General features: G+C 43.1%; 1 protein-coding gene across 1 annotated transcript in view; it reads right to left on the bottom strand.

The window, feature by feature from the left end:
* Positions 1 to 21,502, bottom strand: part of TMEM178B (transmembrane protein 178B) — a 399,615-nt gene extending 378,113 nt beyond the window's left edge. Inside the window, exon 1 of the mRNA XM_068973481.1 lies at positions 21,121 to 21,502. Within this exon, the coding sequence (XP_068829582.1) occupies positions 21,121 to 21,502 (382 nt within the window). The remainder of the gene's footprint in view (positions 1 to 21,120) is intronic.
* Between the last annotated feature and the right edge of the window lie 708 nt (positions 21,503 to 22,210).

The following is a 22,210-nucleotide window of genomic DNA, read 5'->3' as shown; positions in this document are numbered from 1 at the left end:
TCCAGAGAAACTTACAGTATAATAGACAAAGAAGATGAATTCCACACCACCATAGGTCTTCACTCATTTAATCAGTGGCTCTGAAATGCAGACACAGTGCAGCATTTTTAGCATGACAAGGCAAGAATATGTCTATTCAGCCTGAAAATAAAGCAGCTTTATCTCCAAAATGACTTGAATGTCATCAGCACCAAAGCACACTAAGATCCTAATTAAAGTGATGCTATTACATGAAAATACTGCAGAAACTGTTTGTTAAAGATCACTACAGCAGCTAGTAGAAGAGGTTCCAGAATGGGTTGTGCTAGCTTTTAAAACTGAAACCTTTTGAACTTTTCAGAGTACCATACTTCAAGACACAACACAACACATTTCAGTGAACACCTAAGTGCAATATGTCTCAAGGGTCCAACCAATCACCAACCAGCTGATGCCTAAAACAGGCTACCCTGACCAGTTCCTTTTTATAAAGCAAAAAGCAAACCAACATGCATTACCAGAGTGTAGTCCACTCTCCAATCCTGCTTTCTTCAGAGAAAACTTCCATTAAATGCTCAATGCCAACAAGATGCCGACGTGCTATAGAAACTCTCTTCTAAGAAGACTAAAGCTCTTGGCCCAAATTATCTCACAAGTAGTGTGAGCAAGAAGATAGATAACTTGCATCAAGAAAGTCTCACAGACGCATGTAAATCAGTGAAGTCACAACACTCTCTCACACCCAGACACAAAAATAAACTCAAAATGGCTTAAAGACTTAAATGTAAGACATGACATCATGAAACTCTTAGAAGAGAACAGAGGCAAAACCTTCTCTGACATAAATTGTACCAGTGTTTTCTTAGGTCAGTCTCCCAAGGCAAAAGAAATAAAACCAAAACTAAACAAATAAGACCTAATCAAACTTATAAGCTTTTGCACAGCAAAGGAAATCATAAAACGAAAAAACAACTTACAGACTGGAAAAAAACATTTGCAAATGATGCAACCAACAAAGGCTTAATTTCCAAAATATACAGCTAGTTCATATAACTTGATAACAAAAAAAAAAATCCAATCAAAAAATGGGCAGAAAATCTAAGCAGACAGTTCTCCAAAGAAGACGTACAGGCAGCCAACAGGCACATGAAAAGATACTCAACATCATTAATTATTAGAGAAATGAAAATTAAAACCATAACGGAGGAGTCACCTCACACTGATCAAAATGGCCATGATCAAAAAGCCTACAAATAATAAATGCTGGAGAGAGTATAGAAAAGGGAGTCCTCATACACTGTTGCTGATGTAAATTGGTGGAGCCACCATGAGAATTGTGTGGAGTTTCCCTTAGAGAAAACTAAAAATAGAGTTACCATATAATCCAGCAGTCCCACTCCAAAGCATACATCCAGAAAAGACAAAACCTCTTATTCACAAAGTTACATGCAGCCCAATGTTCATAGCAGCACTGCTTAGTCTAGTTAAGACATGGAAGCAACCTAAGTGTGCATTATCAGATGATAGATAAGAAGATACGGTATGCATAAACAATGGAATATTATTCAGCTATAAAAAAGACTGAAATAATGCCATTTGCAGCAACATGGATGGACCTAGAGATTATCATACTGAGTGAAGTAAGTCAGACAAAGACAAATACTATATGACATCACTTATATGTGTGTGCTAAGTCACTTCAGTTGCGTCCGACGCCGTGCGACCCTATGGACTATAGCCCACCAGGCTCCTTTGTCCATGGGATTCTCCAGGCAAGAGCACTGGAGTGCATTACCATGCCCTCCTCCAGGGGATTTTACCAATCCGGGGATCAGACCCACGTCTTTTACGCCTCCTGCTTTGGTAGGCTGGTTCTTCACCACTAGCACCACCTATCACTGATACGTGAAATCTAAAAAATAGTACAAATGAACTTATTTGCAAGACAGAAACAGACTCACAGACATAGAAAACAAACGTATGCTTACCAAAGGGGAAAGGGGTGGGGAGAGAGGAATGAATTTGCCGTAGGGGATTAACGATGCACGGTACTGTATACACAACAGAAAAACAGCAAGGATTGACTGTATAATATATTATACTGTATGCAATTCCCTATGGAATTATATTCAATATCTTATAACAAACTATAATGGAAAAGAATTTTAAAAAGGAATATACATATGTCTATATACACATATATATGTATATATGATCGCTTTGCCATATACCTAAAACTAACACAATATTATAAATCAACTATACTTTAACAAAAAAAGGAATAAATTAATGATCATCTCAGATTTTTACTTACTCCCCTAAAACATGTGTTTCTTCCTGGGCTCCATCCCTTCCTTTCACTCTTTTCTCTGCCTTCCTTTCTGCCTCAACCTTCTCCAGCATTGCTCCAGCAGGTCTTCCTTCTTTTTTCCCTGTATCATCAGTTTTGTCCCTATCTACTGAGTCCCCATCAGCCTACAATTATGCTAGTATTTCTCTAATTAAAAAAACAGTTTTAAGTCTGTCAGTCTAAATTTCTCAGTCCAGCTACCTTTTCTCTCCTTACTTTTACATGGAAAACCCTTTTAAGAGAGCAAAAGAGACACAGATGTATAGAACAGTCTTTTGGACTCTGTGGGAGAGGGGTAGGGTGGGATGATTTGGGAGAATGGCACTGAAACATATATAATATCATATAAGAAACAAATCGCCAGTCCAGGTTTGAAGCAAGATACAGGATGCTTGGGGCTAGTGCACTGAGATGACCCAGAGGGATGGTACGGGAAGGGGGGTGGGAGGGGGGTTTAGGATGGGGAACACATGTACACCCGTGTTGATGTATGGCAAAACCAATACAATATTGTAAAGTTAAAAATAATAATAATAAATTTAAAAATTAAAAAAAAAGTTGTCTAAACTCACTGTCTTCAATTCCTCCCCTCCTCTCTTCTACTCTTGAATCTACCACCAGAATCAATTAACTTCCATGTTGTGAAAGCCAAAGTTCAAGTCTCAGCCTCATCTTACTGGACTCACGGGCAGCCTTGCACACTGTTGATCACTTCCTCCTCCTCCTTAAACCACGTCCTTTACCTGGCTTCCAGGATGCCACACTGTCCTCATTTCTCTCTCACTACACTAGCTGTTCCTTCTTGGTGTCTTTTGCCAACTCCTCCTCATCTCCCCGAGGTTTATAAAGCCCCAGGATTCAACCCTTAGACCTCCTCTCTTCTCTGTTTACACTCACTCTCTAGGTGATCTCATTCAGTCTCATGACTTTAAAAATACCATAAGCTAGCTGATGACTCCTAAATTTACATCCCAAGTGAGATTTCTCCCCTGAACCCAGGACCATATATCCAATTAGCTATAAACATTTCCACTTGAACATTCAAAAGGTATCTCAAACACTATCATGTCCAAAAGAATGGATTCCCAAACCAAGATCTTCCTCCAGCCCTGGCCATCATATTTAATGGCAACTCCATGCTTCCCAGGTGGCACTAGTTGCAAAGAACCCATTGCCAATGCAGGAGACATAGACAGGCAGGTTCAGTCCCTGGGTTGGGAAGATCCTCTGGAGGAAGGCACAGCAACCCACTGCAGGATTCTTGCCTGGAGAATCCCACGGACAGAGGAGCCAGGAGCTACAGTCCATGGGGTGGCAAAGAGTGGGACACGACTGAAGCAATCTAGCGTGTAAGCACGCCACACTACCAGCTACTCGGGCTAAAAACTTTGATGCCATCTTTGACTTCTCTTTTTCTCACCCAGGTTGCATTTGATCCATGAGCCAATCCTGATACTTTCTCATTCTAAATATATCCAGAACCCAATCTCTTCTCCCATGGCTCTAGTTCCAGCCACCCTCTATGTGGGCTAGTCTCTCTGATTCCATATGTGCCCCCACTGTGATGTTATTAACTTTGCAACCCAAATGATCCTTTTAAACCATAACTCTAGTCTAATTATGCCAATCCTCTTCTCAGAGGCTTCCCATCTCATGCCATCCTATGTCTTCAAGCCCTACAGGAGGTGGTTCTTCGCTGACATCGGATCCTACGACAGTGCTCCCCTTCATCCCTTCCCCCAACCCCAGCCATTCTTCCAACACTGTAATTTCTCCAACATGCTAGCTGTTTCTCCCACGTTAGGGCTGGTGCCCCACTTGGTTCACTACAGTACCCCAGGGCTTCCCTGGGGGCTCAGAGGGTAAAGAATCCACAAGCAGTGTGGGAGATCTGGCTTCGGTTGGGAAGATTCCCTGGAGGAGGGCACGGCAATGCACTCTAGTATCCTTGCCTGGAGAATCCCCATGGACAGAGGAGCCTGGTGGGCTACAGCCCATGGGATCACAAAGAGTCAGACACAACTGAGCGACTAAGCACACTGTACCTTAAGCTCCTAATACAAACCCTGATATGTAAGTATTCACCAAATATGTGTTGAATAAGTGAATATATAATTTGTGTAATTTATTCATGGCATCAGGAAGGAGAACCACAGAGTAGAAATTATCACACACACATCCTAGAAAAAGTCACCATCCTCTCTGACATCATTCCCTAGGGACCCACCTGCATATAAGTACACTCAGCTCAAACAAAACCTTGACTCCATGTGTCAAGAACTTTAGCCAAGGAACTCTGTACTGTCTTCTGGAAGTTTCCACTGCTCTCAAACCCCACTCATATCACTTTGTGTTTAGGGTCACTAATCTTCCCAACACGTCAAGGATGCTGTACCCAAGCCCACCTGAGTCTCTTAAAAATCAGTGTTCACATCGTAAGAGGACTTTTAAAAATTAGCAGGACAACCAAGCTGCAGAATAACTACCATCAAGTCATGTTTGAGGCCAAGATAATCAATTCTGTATTTCGCCACCGAGAAATTCTTCTACTTAAACAAACTGAATCCGTTTGGAACAGAAGCTCTCTTGGCGTGTATGTTTAGCATGTTAAGGTCTGCATCATAGGAATCACCACCTTGAGAAAGTCCGTTTCTCTCTTCTAAATAATAAGGAGCTTAGTACAGGGATATTGCTGTTGCTCCTGAGTGCACTTCACTACCTGGAGACGATCTATCTTCTGTGAAGGAGCCATTATGGTCTCTGATGCATCCCCCTTTTTAGCAGCTTTTATTGATCTGCAAGCACCCAGCCAGCCACCACACCACTACGGATATGTGTAATAAAAGCTGACACCGGCGTGCTGCCGGCACAGGAGATAAACGTCCTTTTCTGAAATGGCAACAACTCTGCTGACCCCAAAAGATGGGATGCCACCCTCCAGTTTGAAATAAACCTCTGGATTCCTATAGGTTTTAAAATAAGCATTTATGACAAGAGACGATTTACTCGGGTAAAGGCGACCCTCCATTTTATAAAACTCGCATTGCTGCATAGATCACTTATACTTTTTATAATCAGTTTTTACAATTAATCTAGCTCTTCAAAATGCAAGTTCAGTGTTTAGTTGGGATGCCTACCCAATGGTTACTACTGAATGTACAATCTGAATTTTGGTCTTGGTGCTTTATGCAACTTAGGCAGAGGGTTCTGGAAGTCATTTTTTCTAGTTTAAACTCACCATAGACTTAACCAATATAACTCCAGGAGATACAGTGGTCAAAGAAAATGTTTCCTTGATAAGAATCATTTATTCAGCTTAGTTAGAGAGCCAAGCAATGTAGTCAGATGTATATTTGTCTGCTGAAAAACAAAAGAATTATTCTACTATCCAAATGACCCCAGTGGTCTGCCCTTAGTAAATCACATAGCTAAAGGAGAAGTTCTCAAAACCTTCCCTGTGAGATGACCAGCCTGAACAGCAGTCACTGCTGTTTGGGAAGAGAATTCACTTCCCAGTGACATGGAGAGTCAAAGCGTCTCTCATCCGTTGTCGAGCTGGGACGCGGTGGTCTTCACAAGCAAAGATGGGTTGGTTGGCCATGATGTCTTTCCATCCCCAGATCGTTCTGTAGAGGATGTATGCTTTCTATGAGCAATGTTGCTCACCAGTCACAATGGGGCCAGTGCACCAGAGACTTGGAAATAGATATCGACCCTGTTTACCCAGCATCACTGACCCACGCCAGCTGGAAGTCACGAAAAGTGAACTGAGGTATGAACCAGAGAGGCATTCACAAAGACACAGTCTCTATTTTCTGGCCATTATCTGACCAAACTCTCTATGAGAAGAGATTTGAGGAAGCTTCCCTTAGTAAACAGTGGAGAGGGAAGTTTTAATAAGACAGCCTGAAGACAAGCCTGGTGATAAACACTGAGAAACTTGAGGGAATAGTCACATATGCCAGACCCAGAGGTACTCCATGATGGGGACAAGAAATGGAGATATGGGACTTCCCCAGTGGTCTAGTGGCTAAGACTCCACGCTCCCAATTCAGAGGGCCTGGGTTCAGTCCCTGGTCAGGGAACTAGACTCTGTATTCTGTAATGAAGATCCCATGCGGCCAAATAAATAAATAAATACATATTTTTTAAAAGAAAAAAAGTGAAATGGACCTAGCCTTCTCTGTATCCAATATGCTGTGGCGGGAAGGACCAGACTAAGAAAAGCATGCCAAGAAGAGGAAGTGGGCAAGATCATAATGAAGAGGTCCAGTCCAGGATACGTGGACCAATCCCCACTTGAAAATCCCCTCATGTGAATCAGAGATATGGGCACTTTAAGAAAATACAAACCTTAACAAAAGAAATAAATCAAAGTTTATCATATGCATTACAGAGCAACTCACAGCAGGTTTCCTTTTAATAGTGAGTTTCCCTAGTCCAGTGAAATTATGGCTCTTTGTTAAATAAGACTTCCAGATTGACTGCACTAACGGAAATAAACCTTCATTCATCCAATAACTATGTATTAAATACCTATTATGGACCATGCATTATGCAAAACACTGCAGATAAAAAGATGAATAATAAGTAGTTCAAAAATAGTCTTAAAAAGGAGGTAAACATATGGGGAAACAAAATGTCACTGGTGCTAGGAAGACGTCTGTTGTGTAACAGACAGCTAAAGAGGAAGAAGGCAATTCTCCCTGGGAGACAGAGGTGATGGAACCCAAGCAAGACTAGGAGGAGAGGCCCATGGCTGATCCCTAAACGAAAAGCAGGTGCAGGCCAGGCTGAGTTGCGGGTGGGTATAACCAGGGACCGGAGAAGGCAATGGCAACCCACTCCAGTACTCTTGCCTGGAAAATCCCATGGATGGAGGAGCCTGGTAGGCTGCTGTCCATGGGGTCACTAAGAGTCGGGCACGACTGAGCGACTTCACTTTCACTTTTCACTTTCATGCATTGGAGAAGGAAATGGCAGCCCACTCCAGTGTTCTTGCCTGGAGAATCCCAGGGACAGCAGAGCCTGGTGGGCTGCCGTCTATGGGGTCGCACAGAGTCGGACACGACTGGAGCGACTTAGCAGCAGCAGCAGCAGCAGCAGCGGCAGCAGCATAACCAGGGACAGAGGCTCTAGGCAAAGAAAGAAGCTTCACTATCAAAGGCTCTCAAGTATCAAACAGTTTAGCCTGTTTAGAGACCAGGAGTCCTTCATCAGAGCGGGAGGAGAGCAAGCTGGAGAGAAGCAGGCAAAAGGATGAGATGGGCAGATTGCGGGCTAGGGGGTGGGGAATGTTATCAGACCTGTGAGTCCTCACACACCAAGACGACCTTATCACGGACCTCTCATGATTGACAGGCTGGGAGGAGCCACTGAAGAATTTTGAGCAGAGTGATAACATGATTAGATTTACATTTAAGAAAAATCACTCTGAATGGAAAGCATTGACAGGAGATGAGATCAGAGAACAGGGAATGCTACAAGAACACAGGTGATGTGGACCTCACCACAGCAGCAGTATTGGAATAGCGTGGGGAGATGGGCAGAGAAGTATCAGGAGGAAAAGTGACTTCACTGCTCCGATGAGTAGGGCAAGAATGAAGAGATCTCTAAGGATGACTCCCAAGTTTCTGGTTTGGGCAAGTAGGGAGGCAGTGAGGTCATTTCCCGAGATGGAGGAAAATGAAAGAGCAATGCCTGGGAGAAAAAGAAAACAGGTTCTTTTGGACCTATGGAACCTCCAAGCAGAGATATTTGACAGGTGAGGTGTTTGGGTGGAGGATCTGAATGAGAGATTCCCAGTGCAATAGGTTGTGAACATCAAGGCCAAAATCGGTCATGGACGTGAGATGGCTCAAGGGGACAGGGAAGAAAAGAAAAAGAAGTGGTACCCTGGAGAGCACTCACATGGGCTGAGAAAGAAGAGCTAGTGCAGGAGAGGAGGAAAGAAACAAGCCAGAAGCAGGCCAGGAGAGGACAGTGCCCCCAAAGCCAGAGGAGGTGACATTTCCAAAGAGAAGGAGAGGAGTGACCCCAGCATGGGAGTTGGGGAAAAACCCAGTGGCTAGGGCCTCAAAGTGCACTAAGGGTGAAAAAGACGAGAAAGCCAGGCGAGGAGAGAGGCCACACCTGGAAAGAACAAGGGCCGAGCAAGATGAACCTTTGTTTTGTGTTAACACATTCCTGGAGGAGGAAGCGAGGGGAAGAGGTTGAAGACACAGAGGCCAGCCCTTCCCAAAGTCATTCATCTCAGGAAGGGCAGGAAGAGCATCCTTACAGAGCACGATGAATGCAGCAGCTCATCCATATGGGACCTGGAGATGCAGGCCTGCCCAGAGCTTCACATGGGCATCTCTTCAGCCCCGTGGTTACTGAAATATGAGCGTGAAAGTTATTCTGCTCCAACGCCCCTGAAATCCCCTGGGACTTTCATGACCCACCCCCTCCCCCTCTAGTAACTTCAGGTCCAGCTCTGGTGCTTGAAAAGCATTATCAGGTGAAAATGGGACCCCTGCTGCAATTCTGATGGGCCTGTCCCGTTCCAGCTGGAGCTCGTATGGCATAGGAACATACCACTGCTCCTGGCTGAAGTCACCCACACAATTCTAAGAATATAATTCTGACTCCTTCCTACCAGTTCTCAGCTTTTCCTTTCCTAGCTCATCTGAGGTCCTCCTGTGGGGTCCACAGGCCTTCCCAGGGGCTCGTGCTCACTCTCTGGTGGGCTGTGCTCTCTGTCTCCGTGCCTTGACTACTAATCTTCAGTGTCTGATTAAGTTCATTGGAGGGAGGGCTTTGCTTTAACTTTCTGTCCTTAGAGCGCTGGGTTTTTCTCCACAAGCTGCAGGAAACCCGCAAAGCAAAGAGTGATGTGCACATTCGTCTCTGTCTCAGAAATAAGCCATTTTAAAGCCTTGGCTTCCTCTTCTTACACCACATCAGAAGGGGGGAAAACATGACTTTATCCTTTCTATCCCCAGGAGCAACTCTCAGTGCACACTGTTGGTTAAGGGTTACCTGATTCTCCTCTTTGTTACTACTTACAAGAGTCAGTCACAGACTGACTCAAAGTTTTCCAAGAATTTTCCTTAAAGAACCTGCCTCCTGAACACTGAACAGTAGAGTCTGAATAAAATGTGACCTTTTTTTGATCAGAACAGCAACAATCTTTCAAATAGCTTCAGTGTGCATGCATACGTGTGTCCCATTTGCCTCAGATCTGTTTGTTGTTGTTGTTTTAAGAAATAAAATATTAATATCACAGATGATTTGAAAGCTCCATCCCAATTCCATTTCCTTCCTTGTCCTGAGGAAGATAAACATCATCCTTCATTTTAGGTTTATCGGTCATATACATATTTTTATAAAAACAAATAACCATATCTCATGTTATCCGATCTGTTTTTGAGTTTCATATAAATGGCATCATTTCATTCTGCACCCTGATCCTTTCACTCCAATTTTATCTTTCTCCACTTGGAAACACGTAGGTCTAGTAGATGTCTTTTAAATATACAGTGGTATTTTCCATTATATGAACAAACCATACCTATTATCCACGTCCCTGTTAATAATGAACAGAAGTTTTTCCTTTTTGTTTACTTAGTTATTTTATTATGATAAGACAGTGCCGCCATGGTGACTCCTGGATGTGTTCCATGGACTCATGAGTGTGCACAGCCTGGGGCAGAAGTGTCAGGAGACAGGGCAGGTGTGTCCCCAGCCTCACAAGGTAGCGTCTAATGCTGCATTGATTAGCATACAGCAGCGCAGGAGCCCGGAGCTTCTTTAAGGTAAAGACAAGCCTACCCCATCCAGGTCTACAAAACACTCCAGAGCCTTGGGGAATAAGAGTTGTGTCTGCCTAAATAGAACTGCTATTACAAAGATGAAGAGAAATGGAGGGCAAATCTGAATGAGAGATTGCTCTAAAGCAAATAAAGTGTCCAACAGAGAGAGCTTCAGAATATAGAACAGCAGGGCATTTTCAAACGCAGGAAATGATATAAATTTATGAAGATGACCTAATATAAAGTAAATTGCCTTTTCTTGGCAAAATACTTGGATGCCAAAAAAATCAATTGAAATAATTCAGATTCTGCAGGCCCCCATAAAAGCAGCAAATCTGTCAAACTTCTCTGAATGCCAACAGCAACCTCTGCTCAGAATAAACATCACCTGTAGAAGATTCCTAGTGACTCCTAGAATGGGCCTTTAAACATCATCTCTGTGTATACAGATTTACAAAAAATAAACTTTTTTCATCCTTAAATCACCTGTGTGTTGCCTGACATATTTATACTTGTTGGTATTTTTAAATATTGCTGAACAGAGTATCTCTGATATGATTTCTTAAAATCTGAGAGCAACAGCTGCTTTTTGGGAGAAGGACTAGGTGTCTGGGGGACAAATGTGGGTGGAACGCAGACTCAACAAGTATTACCTTGTCATTATTAATTAATCACTTTTAACTGAGGCTCAGACTTCATTTTATCAACCCACAGATAACCTAAGTACATCTTAGGACCAGCTGTCCACTTTTTGGCAAAGCTTCCCCTAATTGCTCCAGAACTCAAGAATCACTCAGGACCTCAGCACATAAATCTCTCAAAGAACCAAATCTGGATCTCCAAAACATACAAACAGCCCATCCAGCTCTATATCAAAAGAACAAACACCCAATCCAAAAATGGGAAGAAAATCTAAACGGACATTTCTCCAAAGAAGACACACAGATGGCCAAAAAGCACATGAAAAGATGCTTATGAACATCACTAATTATCAGAGAAATGCAAATCAAAACTACAGTGAGGTTACCACCTCACACTGGTCAGAACGGCCCTCATCAAAAAAAAGTCTACAAACAAATGCTGGAGAGGGTGTGGAGAAAAGGGAATCCTCCTACACTGTTGGTGGCATGTAAATTGGCGTGTAAAACAGCATGACGGTCCCTTTACAAACTGAAAATAGAGTTACCATATGATCCAGTAATCCCACTCCTGGGCACATATCTGTACAAAACCATAATCTGAAATGATACATGTACCCCAATGTCCACTGCAGCACTATTTACAATAGCCAAGACATGGAAGCAACCTAAATGTCCAATGACAGAGGAAAGGATAAAGAAGCCATGGTACGTATATATTACAGAATGTTATTCAGTCATAAAAAATGAAATAATGCCATTTGCAGCAACACAGCTGGACCTAGAGATTCTCATACAAAGAGAAGTCAAAGACCAGTATCATATAATGTTACTCGTATGTGGAATCCAACTTTTTTTCAAACAGTTACAAATGAACTTATTTACAAAACAGAAGCAGACTTACAGACAGCAAAAACAAACGTATGGTTACCAAAGAGAAAACATGGAGGAGGGGATAAATCAGGAGCTTGAGATGAACACAGGCACACATAAGATAGATTAGCGACGTGTTGTATAGAACAGGGAACTCTATCCAATACTCTGTAATAACCTATATGAGAAAAGATGAGAGGAAAAGAGTCTAAGAAAGAATAAGTATATGTGTACACACATATATCAGTTCAATTCAGTTCAGTCGCTCAGTTGTGTCCGACTCTTTGGGACCCCATGGACCACAGCACTCAAGGCCTCCCTGTCCATCACCAGCTCCCGGAGTTTACCCAAACTCATGTCCATTGAGTTGGTGATGCCATCCAACCATCTCATGCTCTGTCGTCCCCTTCTCCTCCCGCCCTCGATCTTTCCCAGCATCAGGGTCTTTTCAAATGAGTCAGCTCTTCGCATGAGGTGGCCGAAGTATTGGAGTTTCAGCTTCAGCATCAGTCCTTCCAGTGAACACCCAGGACTGATTTCCTTTAGAATGGACTGGTTGGATCACCTTGCAGTCCAAGGGGCTCTCAAGAGTCTTCTCCAACACCACAGTTCAAAAGCATCAATTCTTCGGCGCTCAGCTTTCTTTATAGTCCAACTCTCACATCCATACATGACCACTGGAAAAACCACAGCCTTGACTAGACGGATACATATTTATATGTGGGACTTCCCTGGTGGCTCAGTGGTAAAGAATCTGCCTGCCAATGCAGGAAACACAGGTACCATCCCTGGGTCGGGAAGATCCCCTGGAGGAGGAAATGGCAACCCACTCCAATATTCTTAACTGGAAAATCCCAGGGATAGAGGAGCCTGGGTGGCTACAGTCCACAGAGTCATAAAGAGTCGGACACAACTTAGTGACTAAACAACAATAATAAGTGTAACTGAATCACTCTGCTGTACGCTTAAAACTAACACAACACTGTAAATCAACTATGCTCCAATAAAATTAAAATATTTTTTTAAAAAAAGAACTAAACTTGGGGGTTTTATTTGTCAGTCTTCTGAATACTGGCTTTTTTCTCTTTGAGGACAGGAGCTATTAATACCTATCTCACTCAGGATCCTCCGGCCCCAAGTAATGCGCCTGAAATAGCTGGAACTCAAAAGGCATCTTTAGAATAAACACAGAGAAGTGTTCTTTACCATACAATGGTTTTTAAATGACCCAAGGAACATATTCATTATTTTTACTTGTTTTATATACTGGTATTCTTGAAAAGTTTTGTTTAGAAAAAAGATACAATCCTCGAAGGTGTTTCAATGGAAGGCCTATGAGGGCAGATATTTTGTCTGTTTCATTAACTTCTATGTCCGAAACGTACCTGAGTTAGTGCCTGGCACATAGTGGGCACTCAAAAAATGCGTGGAATAAATGAAGATCCTCGGTTATAAGTATTCTACACACCAGGAATCCAGTTCCTTTCTCTATTAAGTTTCTTCATTCTTTTAATTAATTTATTTATTTTAATTGTGGTAAAACAGAGTTAGTGATGGACAGGGAAGCCCAGCAAGCTGCAGACCATGGTGTCCCAAAGAGTCAGACACGACTGAGTGACTGAACTGATATGTAACGTAAAATCGATCATATTAAGCACTTTTAAGAATACAGTTCTGCAAACTATGGACACCAAGGGGGAAATGAAGAGTGGGGTGAATTGGGGGATTGGGATTGACATGTATACACTACTGGTACTATCTATATAACAGAGAACTAATGAAAACCTACTGCACAGCACAAGAAACTCTACTCAATGCTCTGTGGTAACCTAAATGGGAAGGAAATCCAAAAAAGAGGGGATATGTGTGTAGATATAGCTGATCCACTTTGCTGTACAGCAGAAACTGATCCAACATTGTAAAGTAACTATACTTCAATAAAAATTAATAATAAAAAAGAATACAGTTCTGTACTTTTAGTACATTAAGTACATCCATATTGTCATGCAACCAACACGACCTTTCTCCATCAAGGTTTTAGATTTTTTTAACCTCAATCTGCAACATGGCATTTTAAATCATCAGAAAGAGAGATGGTCAGTTTTTATTACACGGTCCTACATTGGAACAAAATTAGCTGCTTCGTTTTCCACCTCTTCCTTTTATACACTAGCGCCCAGCCATGATCCTTTCTGCAACATCGCCATCTCTCTCAATTTGCTCTTTCTTCCCCCTGCCTCACCCTGCTTTCTTTTACCTCTCTTTTACCTTCTCTCAACCATTCGCCCATTATTTACCTTCTGTCACCTACATTTAACTTTCTCATCAAATGTGAAAGGGTTTGACATTCATACAATCCAAACCCACTCTTTTATACATGAGGAAACAAAGTCCTTTAAAAGAATGTATGTGAAGATCATGGCATTCTGTCCCATCACTTCCTGGCAAATAGATGGGGAAGCAGTGGAAACAGTGACAGACTTTATTTTTTGGGGGGCTCCAAAATCACCACAGATAGTGACTGCAGCCATGAAATTAAAAGACGCTTACTCCTTGGAAGGAAAGTTATGACCAACCTAGATAGCATATTAAAAAGCAGAGACATTACTTTGCTGACAAAAATCCATCTAGTCAAAGGTAAGGTTTTTCCAGTAGTCATGTATGGATATGAGAGTTGAACTATAAAGAAAGCTGAATGCCAAAGAATTGATGATTTTGAACTGTGGTGTTAGAGAAAACTCTTGAGAGTCCCTTGGACTACAAGGAGATCCAACCAGTCAATCCTAATCTAAAAGAAATCAGTCCTGAATATTCATTGGAAGGACTGACGCTGAAGCTCCAATACTTTGACCACCTGATGTGAAGAAGTGACTCATTAGAAAAGATCCTGATGCTGGGATAGATTGAGGGTGGGAGGAGAAGGGAACGACAGAGGATGAGGTGGTTGGATGGCATCACAGACTCGACTGACAGGAGTTTGAGCAAGCTCCCAGAGTTGGTGATGGACAGGGAAGCCTGGCGTGCTGCAGTCCACAGGGTCTCAGAGAGTTGGACACAACTGAGCGACTGAACTGACTGACAGACAGACTGAAGCACTGTCTCAAATACAGCAGACGTCCAATCAAGACGTTAGAATAAATGCGCTGTCCACTCATCCACCAACTCATGCACAGCCTTCTCTCTGTGTGTATTTCTGGGGGTAAGGAGTTATAAAAGTATCTGCATCTGAATGAACACTGTGACTCTACTATCCAGTGTCTAGACATATACATGTGTGTGGGGTGGGTGTGTGTGGGGGTGGCTGTATGTGTGAAGAGTCTAATCCAGAGTGTGTTTAGGATTCTGCCTAAAGGCCTAGGATTACCTACTAATAGCAAAGAGGGAGAAAATATTTTTAACTGACAATCCCAAGTGGAATATAGAATCGATCCTCTAACTGATCCTTACCAACCCTACAGTAAAAGAATAAATAAACTGGCCTCTGCAACAGAAATAAGGCTCTTGACTTCATTGGCTCAATAAGAAGAGCTCAACCCTGAATTCCCAGATGACTCCTGATCCAGTTGAAACAGACGTGACCTCCTGCAAAAGAGCCTGATCCGCTCACACATGACAACGAACTTGGGAAACCGTGAGCTGGAGTGTAAGCTCCCTGAGGATAAGAACCACATGATGACTTTGTTCTCCCCCAGCACACATGTAACATACATGCACGGAGATGCACGCCTTATACAGACATCATGAGTTTTATATGTATATGCCTGTGAGCAGGTAAAGCCTCCAGATATTATGAAACCAAAACTAATAGAACTATTTATTCTTTGGGCTTATTGTTTCATCTTCCCCTTTGTGCTTATCAAGGGCAAAGACATCTCATATCATTCACTACTGCATGTTATATTATACACTGATTAGCTCATTAGGTGTTATTTTTATTTCATCTGTATTTATTTATTGTCTCTCTCCACTGCCCACCCTACCATGGAATATAAGCTTCTCCACAATGCCCAGCCTCTAGACTCTCAATAAATATTTGTGGAATGAATGTGTATGTCATTCATTTCTATAATCTCAGCATCTACCACAGTGAAAAAGAAGAAAAAGAAATACTCAAAAATTACAGCACAAAAGGAGGACGAAATTCTGTTGACGGGTCTCAAGGCAAGGTGAAATGTTTTGCTTTGAAATGACCTTCCTCTCAGTGCTAAGCTGAAGACTTCTAGCAGGTCTCACCTTTATGAACTCTAAATTACTTCCTGTTTTTTTGTCTCTTTGAAAGAGCAAGTTTATTTTTATTGAAGAATGGTTGATTTACAAAGTCATGTTAGTTTCAGGTAAACAGCAAAATAACCCTATTTTTTTTTAATTTGAGGAATAAACACCCCAGTCTCTTTTCCACCCACCCCCGCCCCAATAGACTCTATGGCAACAGTAGAGTGGAGTGGGTAAGTCTTCAAACCCAGAGCCAGAATTCAAAGCCTGACACCTTCATTTTCTTATCATGAGAATGTGACAAGTTAATGGAGCTTTGTGTGTCAGTTTCCTCAACTGTAGAATAGAGATAAATAATAAAAATACCCACCTCAGCGCAGTATCATGAAGAATAAGTTAGCTAATAAACGTAAAACTCTTAGAAGAGTACCTGGTCATCAAGTTTGATCACTACTAATCAAATAGTAATACTATTAATAAATAGCAATACTACTAACAAATAGTAATACTAGTACTTCAGCTGAGCACCGTAGAAGTGATGCTTTTGAACTATGCTGTTGGAGAAGACTCCTGAGAGTCCCTTGGACTGCAAGGAGATCCAACCAGTCCATCCTAAAGGAAATTAGTCCTGAATATTCATTGGAAGGACTGATGTTGAAGCTGAAACTCCAATACTTTTTGGCCACCTGATGCAAAGAGCTGACTCATTTGAAAAGACCCTGATGCTGGGAAAGATTGAAGGCAGGAGGAGAAGGGGATGATAGAGGTTGAGATGGTTGGATGGCAACACCGACTCAATGGACATGAGTTTGAGTAAACTTCAGGAGTTGATGATGGACAAGGAGGCCTGGCGTGCTGCAGTCCATGGGGTCGCAAAGTCAGACACAACTGAGCAACTGAATCGAACTGAACTGAAATACTATTACTATCTGAAATGATGGCCATTAGCCACATATGGCTGTTGAGCATCTGTAATGCGACCAAGGAAGTGATTTTTAAATTTATTTAAGTATGATTATCTTCAGTTTAAACAGACACATGTGGCTGGTGGCCACCCCATGGGCAGCACTGCTGCAGGGGATCTCAGCTCACAAGCTCCTGAATGCGGTCCTCGCCTGCTCTCCAGCTCCTGGTCTGCTCCTCTCCTCGCCCCATAAATCAACACTCACAGGCCGAACGGCAGGGTCGCTCGCACCTCCAAGGCTGTGCCTGTGCTGGCCTCTTTGCCTGAAATGCCCCTCCTCCCCATCCGCCTCCAAACTTCCTGAAGATCTTGTTCAGATTTCATTTCCTCAGGGCAACTCTCCCCAACTCCCTCCCACCTGACCTCATCCTACTGCCAACACAATGAAGCGTCACCTTCTCTGGGTTTCTCTGCATCTGTTTCTGTCACTCTCGTTATCCCAGACTCGTCACTTACTCTATGTGATACTAACAGAATGATGGGAATTCCAAGGACCAGTCAGTCTCTCTTTGTTCCAGTGATATTTGCTAATACCTGTGCAATAAATACTTGCTGAGTCCATTATTAATCTGTGAATATGTACAAGGTTTTATTAACACAAACTTCAGAACACTGACTACCACTCCATAATTACTTAGGTCAAGTTCTCCTATAAAGCCTATTTTCAAAGAATAAGGAAGTTCTTAGCATGTCAGCTGAAGGTCTACTGATTTCAAGGCGTATCAACATAACATTTCAGTACTAACCAAAGAATCTGAATCTTCCCTGGAACAAACTCCTACCTGTGTTTGCTCCTTCTAACAGTCTGGAAGTCTCTAGGATTTCAGAAACTGATCCTGCCATTTATCTGTCCCCAGTGCTCACAGTGACTTACCAGGAAGTCACTGATTGAAAAGAAAGAAGACAAGAGGACCTGATTGTAGACACAGATGGGAATTCAAGGGTAAGTGATCTTTGCTACATCCTCTACTCAAATCCTACCCTCAAGAAGGAAAAAATTAAAATCTCGTCTAACATGAAAAATACCAATTGTGGGTGATATGTGTCTATTCACTGACATGTGTTATCCAAAACTGCATTGTGTTGCTCTTACTCCTTAGCAAAGCTTCTGCTCAAGAAATCTCCCTTGTTAAATTATGAAGCCTCTGTTGCAATATTAAACTGCCCTGAGAGTCACACTGGTTCTTTTTTCCTATCACAATTTTCTGACTAATCCTTTCTTTGGATTCCCACACAGTGTTCCAGCAATTAGAATAAGCTTTTGATGGATACTTTTCTGGGAACCTAATCTGTATGAGTTATTTCCCAAGTACCATGCATCGGGTGGATGTATTTTACAAATGATTATCTTTCCTGCCCTCCAGGAACTTAAGGTTCAATAAGACAAACAAATAAATACACAGTGATCAGAAACGTCTTCCTGTGGGCACAGTCATGTCAGCAGGGCAAGAAACGGATTTCAGAAAGCATATGAATCCAAAGGACTTTGTCTTCAAATCAGATATAGATTTGATTTTTTTTTCCTTTTAAATTATGTGGTATTATTGTAAAATGCACAAACATTTCTAATGTAATGAACATTGACTTAATAAATGATTGAGTTCTTTAGGACTCTAGGATAAATCTCTAATGTTCACATAATATTGACATATTTTACGTAGTCTTTTTCCTGACTTCCCTTCCCCCTGCCCAACACATATCTCCAGAATTTTAATCTAAGATGCTTCCCAAAAAACCAAAGGTCTAAGACTGCTAATAAACACCATGAGGTAAATATCTTTCTCTAAGATGTCTTAAATTTAAACGAAAGATATCAATTTATTTTTTTATTTTTTAACTTCCTGCTAAAATCTGCACATCTAGGAAGATGTACACTATTTTTACTATGCACGCTATTAGAACTGCTTGTGAATTCTCCTAACGTAAGACGCACTTATTTCCACAGTATGTCCATCACTGCTGAGATAAAGCAGATCTGGCTTTCAAAGATTATGTTTTGAGATTAAAAATGAAGATAGTGACCTTAAGTTTTTCAAGATTTGTAAGTATGGCATGCTATCTATCTCAGTAAAACCTAACAAGAATGTCAAATGGATAGAAATGGCCATGGTAAGCAGGTGCTTGCAGCTGACAGTGACTGCTGTATTTTGGGTGATGGGAAACAGTGTTTCCATTAGTTCAAGTGAAATACAATGCCCTGCCAACTCGAGGTATCAGTGTATTCAATCCCCCTGCTGTGCCCTGTCCATTTTCTGTTGCTTCAATTCAAAAACCTGTCCATACAAAGTCAAAATGTTGTACATTCTTCCCCTATTCCTTTCCCTGTCGCTGTGTTTCCAGCTTCACCGGAAGAACATGTCGCTATGGTAACCAATCCCTCTGGTGCACAGACCAAGTCAACCTTTCTAGTCCGATTGCCAAGGAGAGCAACAGGGAGTCAAAGCTCTCAATGGAACTACCAGAAGTCATGAATTCCAGCCCCCCTTTTCTCACTGGGGTTAACCAATATCAGGCAGAAGGATACCAGTCTTGTTCCACAAGCTGTTCAAGAAAGAAAATTCAAGAATGTCCTTCAGCAAGTCCTACCAGTGGTTATCATTATTAACATGAATCCTTCCTCACATTTCAGCTAACTTCCTATCATTCCAATTTTAATGAAAGCAGAAAATGACACATAAAGTAACATTTTCCTGAATCTGAGAATTTGAAAACTGTTACAAAGTCAACCATTGTCAAAATCTATTTTGCTTCCTCTTCTTTCCTGAACTCAAGATGCTCTCTTCTGCAAATCTCTAATATCCTATACAGTTTGACAAAGTTGTAGAGCTCCAAGCGGGTCACCATACTTTACTAAGAGTCTAACCATGAAGCAGATGTGATGCTTGTAATAGTAACACATTCTTAACAAAATCATCTAAAATCCCTAGTCATTCTACAGAAGATGCAGACAAATACTAAGATGGATTCTCTTTCTGAACCTACCCACCTAAATCTGAGTGGCCACTCAAACTATACCCACTGTTTGTCTTTCTTAAACAACTGACTTTTTTTTTTTCAAATTAATAGTTTTTTTTTTCTGATCCACTTCAACATTTTAACAAATCAAAGAACATCAGTTTTCACATACAAGATTTTAAAATAGCAGCAACCCTGCACTGTAATTATTGACATTAGGAAAAACTACCTCATATGGTAGCCACAAAGACTTTTCAGACAACAACATTGTTTTCACCTTGGTATTACCATTTAACAGATGAAGAAAATGAAGGGGGTGGGAGGAACTCATGAAACTGCACCACAGCTTCCAGGGTGCAGCTATCATCAATGCATATTCCAGCATGCATATTCCCTTCTTCCAAGCAATATTAATATACATCCAAACAATATTTCAGTGGGCTAATGGAGCAGGATGCTCCCCAAAGTATAAATCATGCAAGATCTACAAACGCATCAGATGAGCAGAATTTAAAAAAATTTGTGATCATATTAAAGTATCAAGTAAATTTTTATCATTAGCAAATGCAGTTTGTTTTCTGCATTCATATACTCTGGATATGTTTTCTACAAATCTTCTGAAAATAGTATTTTTTTTTCCCTCTTAAGTACTCACTCTGGTGTTACTGGGGGGGGGGGGAACTACTTTCGTGTGCTTATTAGATCCTGCTAATATTCAGTGTGCAGGAGACATTTTCGTCAACCACTCAAAAAGACAAATCAAGAACTGTGGTGTGCTGCTACAGGTCAACAGGGTTTGGGCTGAAATAGGGCCGGGGCTGTGATTTATTGATGTTTCTATGACTAGTGCCTGCATTATGCCGAGCAGAGTATAGCACTTCAACATTTCTGGCATGAATAAGGCCTTCTCTGTGAGATGTTTCCCCAGTTGCCTTTGATGAATCAGTGCAACACGTAAAACAAAGATTAAAACTAGAAGTCTGTCTACCTCGACATAACCCTCTTAAAGGGTTTCGTTCCTCTGTTAACTGCACAAGATTACAGATTCCCTCCCTTTTCAGAGACCACTGAAGTATCTTCCTGGGTAAAACCCCTGGACCATGAGATTCTGTCGGAATCCCATCAGGCACACGCAAGACCAAAGGCTGAGGAGGGAGAGGTAAGCCTCATTACGAGCTGTTGGGAGGCAAGATGTGGCCACTTCAAGGCTCAGCCGAGCCTGGATAACCTGACCTCCTGATACCAAGAGATCTTAGAGGCTGCGGCCGAGCGAAGGCAGGAGAGGGCAGCCGGGCCTAGGGGCGCGCGGCTCTCCGCAGCGCCGCGCCACGCCACGCCTCGCCTCCAAGCGCTTACCTTTCCGAATCAGGGCCGCGATCTCGGGGTCGAAGCCTTGTCGGTGGCACTTCCTCCAGAGGCCCATGTTGGTGGAGTTGTACTGCCGGCTGCACTCGTCGGCGGGGCTCATGGCGAAGAGTTGCCGGCGATTGCGGGCCCGGAGGAGCTTGCCCTCCCAGCGGTCCAGGCGCGAGCGGCTGGCCCGGAGTGGCAAATTGTTGTTGTTGTTGTAAATGAAGCCGGGGTCGATCCGGCGAGTGTTGAAGGCCTTGCACCTGTCCCTGTGCTTCCTGGCGTCCGTCTCGTACCAGTGGTCTGAGCATATGGCCACGGCCAGCATGCCGAGGGCGCAGAGCGCTAGCGAGAGGCCCGTGTAGAGCAGTAACCTTCCGGCAGCCATGCCTCCGCTTCGCGGCTACACCTTGGGCATGATCCGCCGCAGCCTCTCCTTCCCTCAGCGCGCCCGGAACAAAGCTGCGGGCGGCCGAGCCGAGGAGGGGACGGCAAGGGGACTCCGCAGCGGCGCCCCTCGGCCCCTGCCTGCTGGTGAGCAGCCCAGGGACTGCAGGGGATGGGGGCGGGCAGCGTAAAAAGTTCTGATCGGGAGAGGCTCCGGCGATCCCCTGGGCGTCCTCCCGAGCAGGCGCAGCCTCTGGCGGCGCCGCGCCGGGCCAGGCCGCCTCCCGCCCCCTCCCTGCCCCGCAAGAAACTGCTTCTCGGAACCCGCCGCGCCCGCAGCACTCAGCCGGGTTTCGGGCGACGCTGCCCTCGGGCCGGAAACTAAACACCAAGTGCCCTCTGTTGCGGTGGGACTCCTGGGCTTTCTTTGTGCAGAGTGGCGGGACCCACTCGCTTGGCTTTCTTGGGGGAGGGGTCTATCAGGAGGAGATGCTAGGCGACGGGATAAATTGAATCACCCTCGATGCGGCCGGCCAGCTCAGGAAACCTCCAGATGCCAGGGTAGGCTGCCCTGAGTCCCGCCTGGGTCTCCCTCTCAGCGACTCTACCCTTTCTGGTCTGCAAGGGAAGAAGTCTTCTCTGGATCGGGTCTTTTACCCAAAAAATTTTTAAAAATTCTGTGTCCTCTGGTCACCAGCTGGTCCTTTGC

Source organism: Capricornis sumatraensis, chromosome 5, assembly GCF_032405125.1.
Source record: "Capricornis sumatraensis isolate serow.1 chromosome 5, serow.2, whole genome shotgun sequence".
Lineage (NCBI taxonomy): Eukaryota > Metazoa > Chordata > Mammalia > Artiodactyla > Bovidae > Capricornis > Capricornis sumatraensis.
Note: the sequence above shows the minus strand (reverse complement) of the source record. Positions and strands in the feature narration are given on the sequence as shown.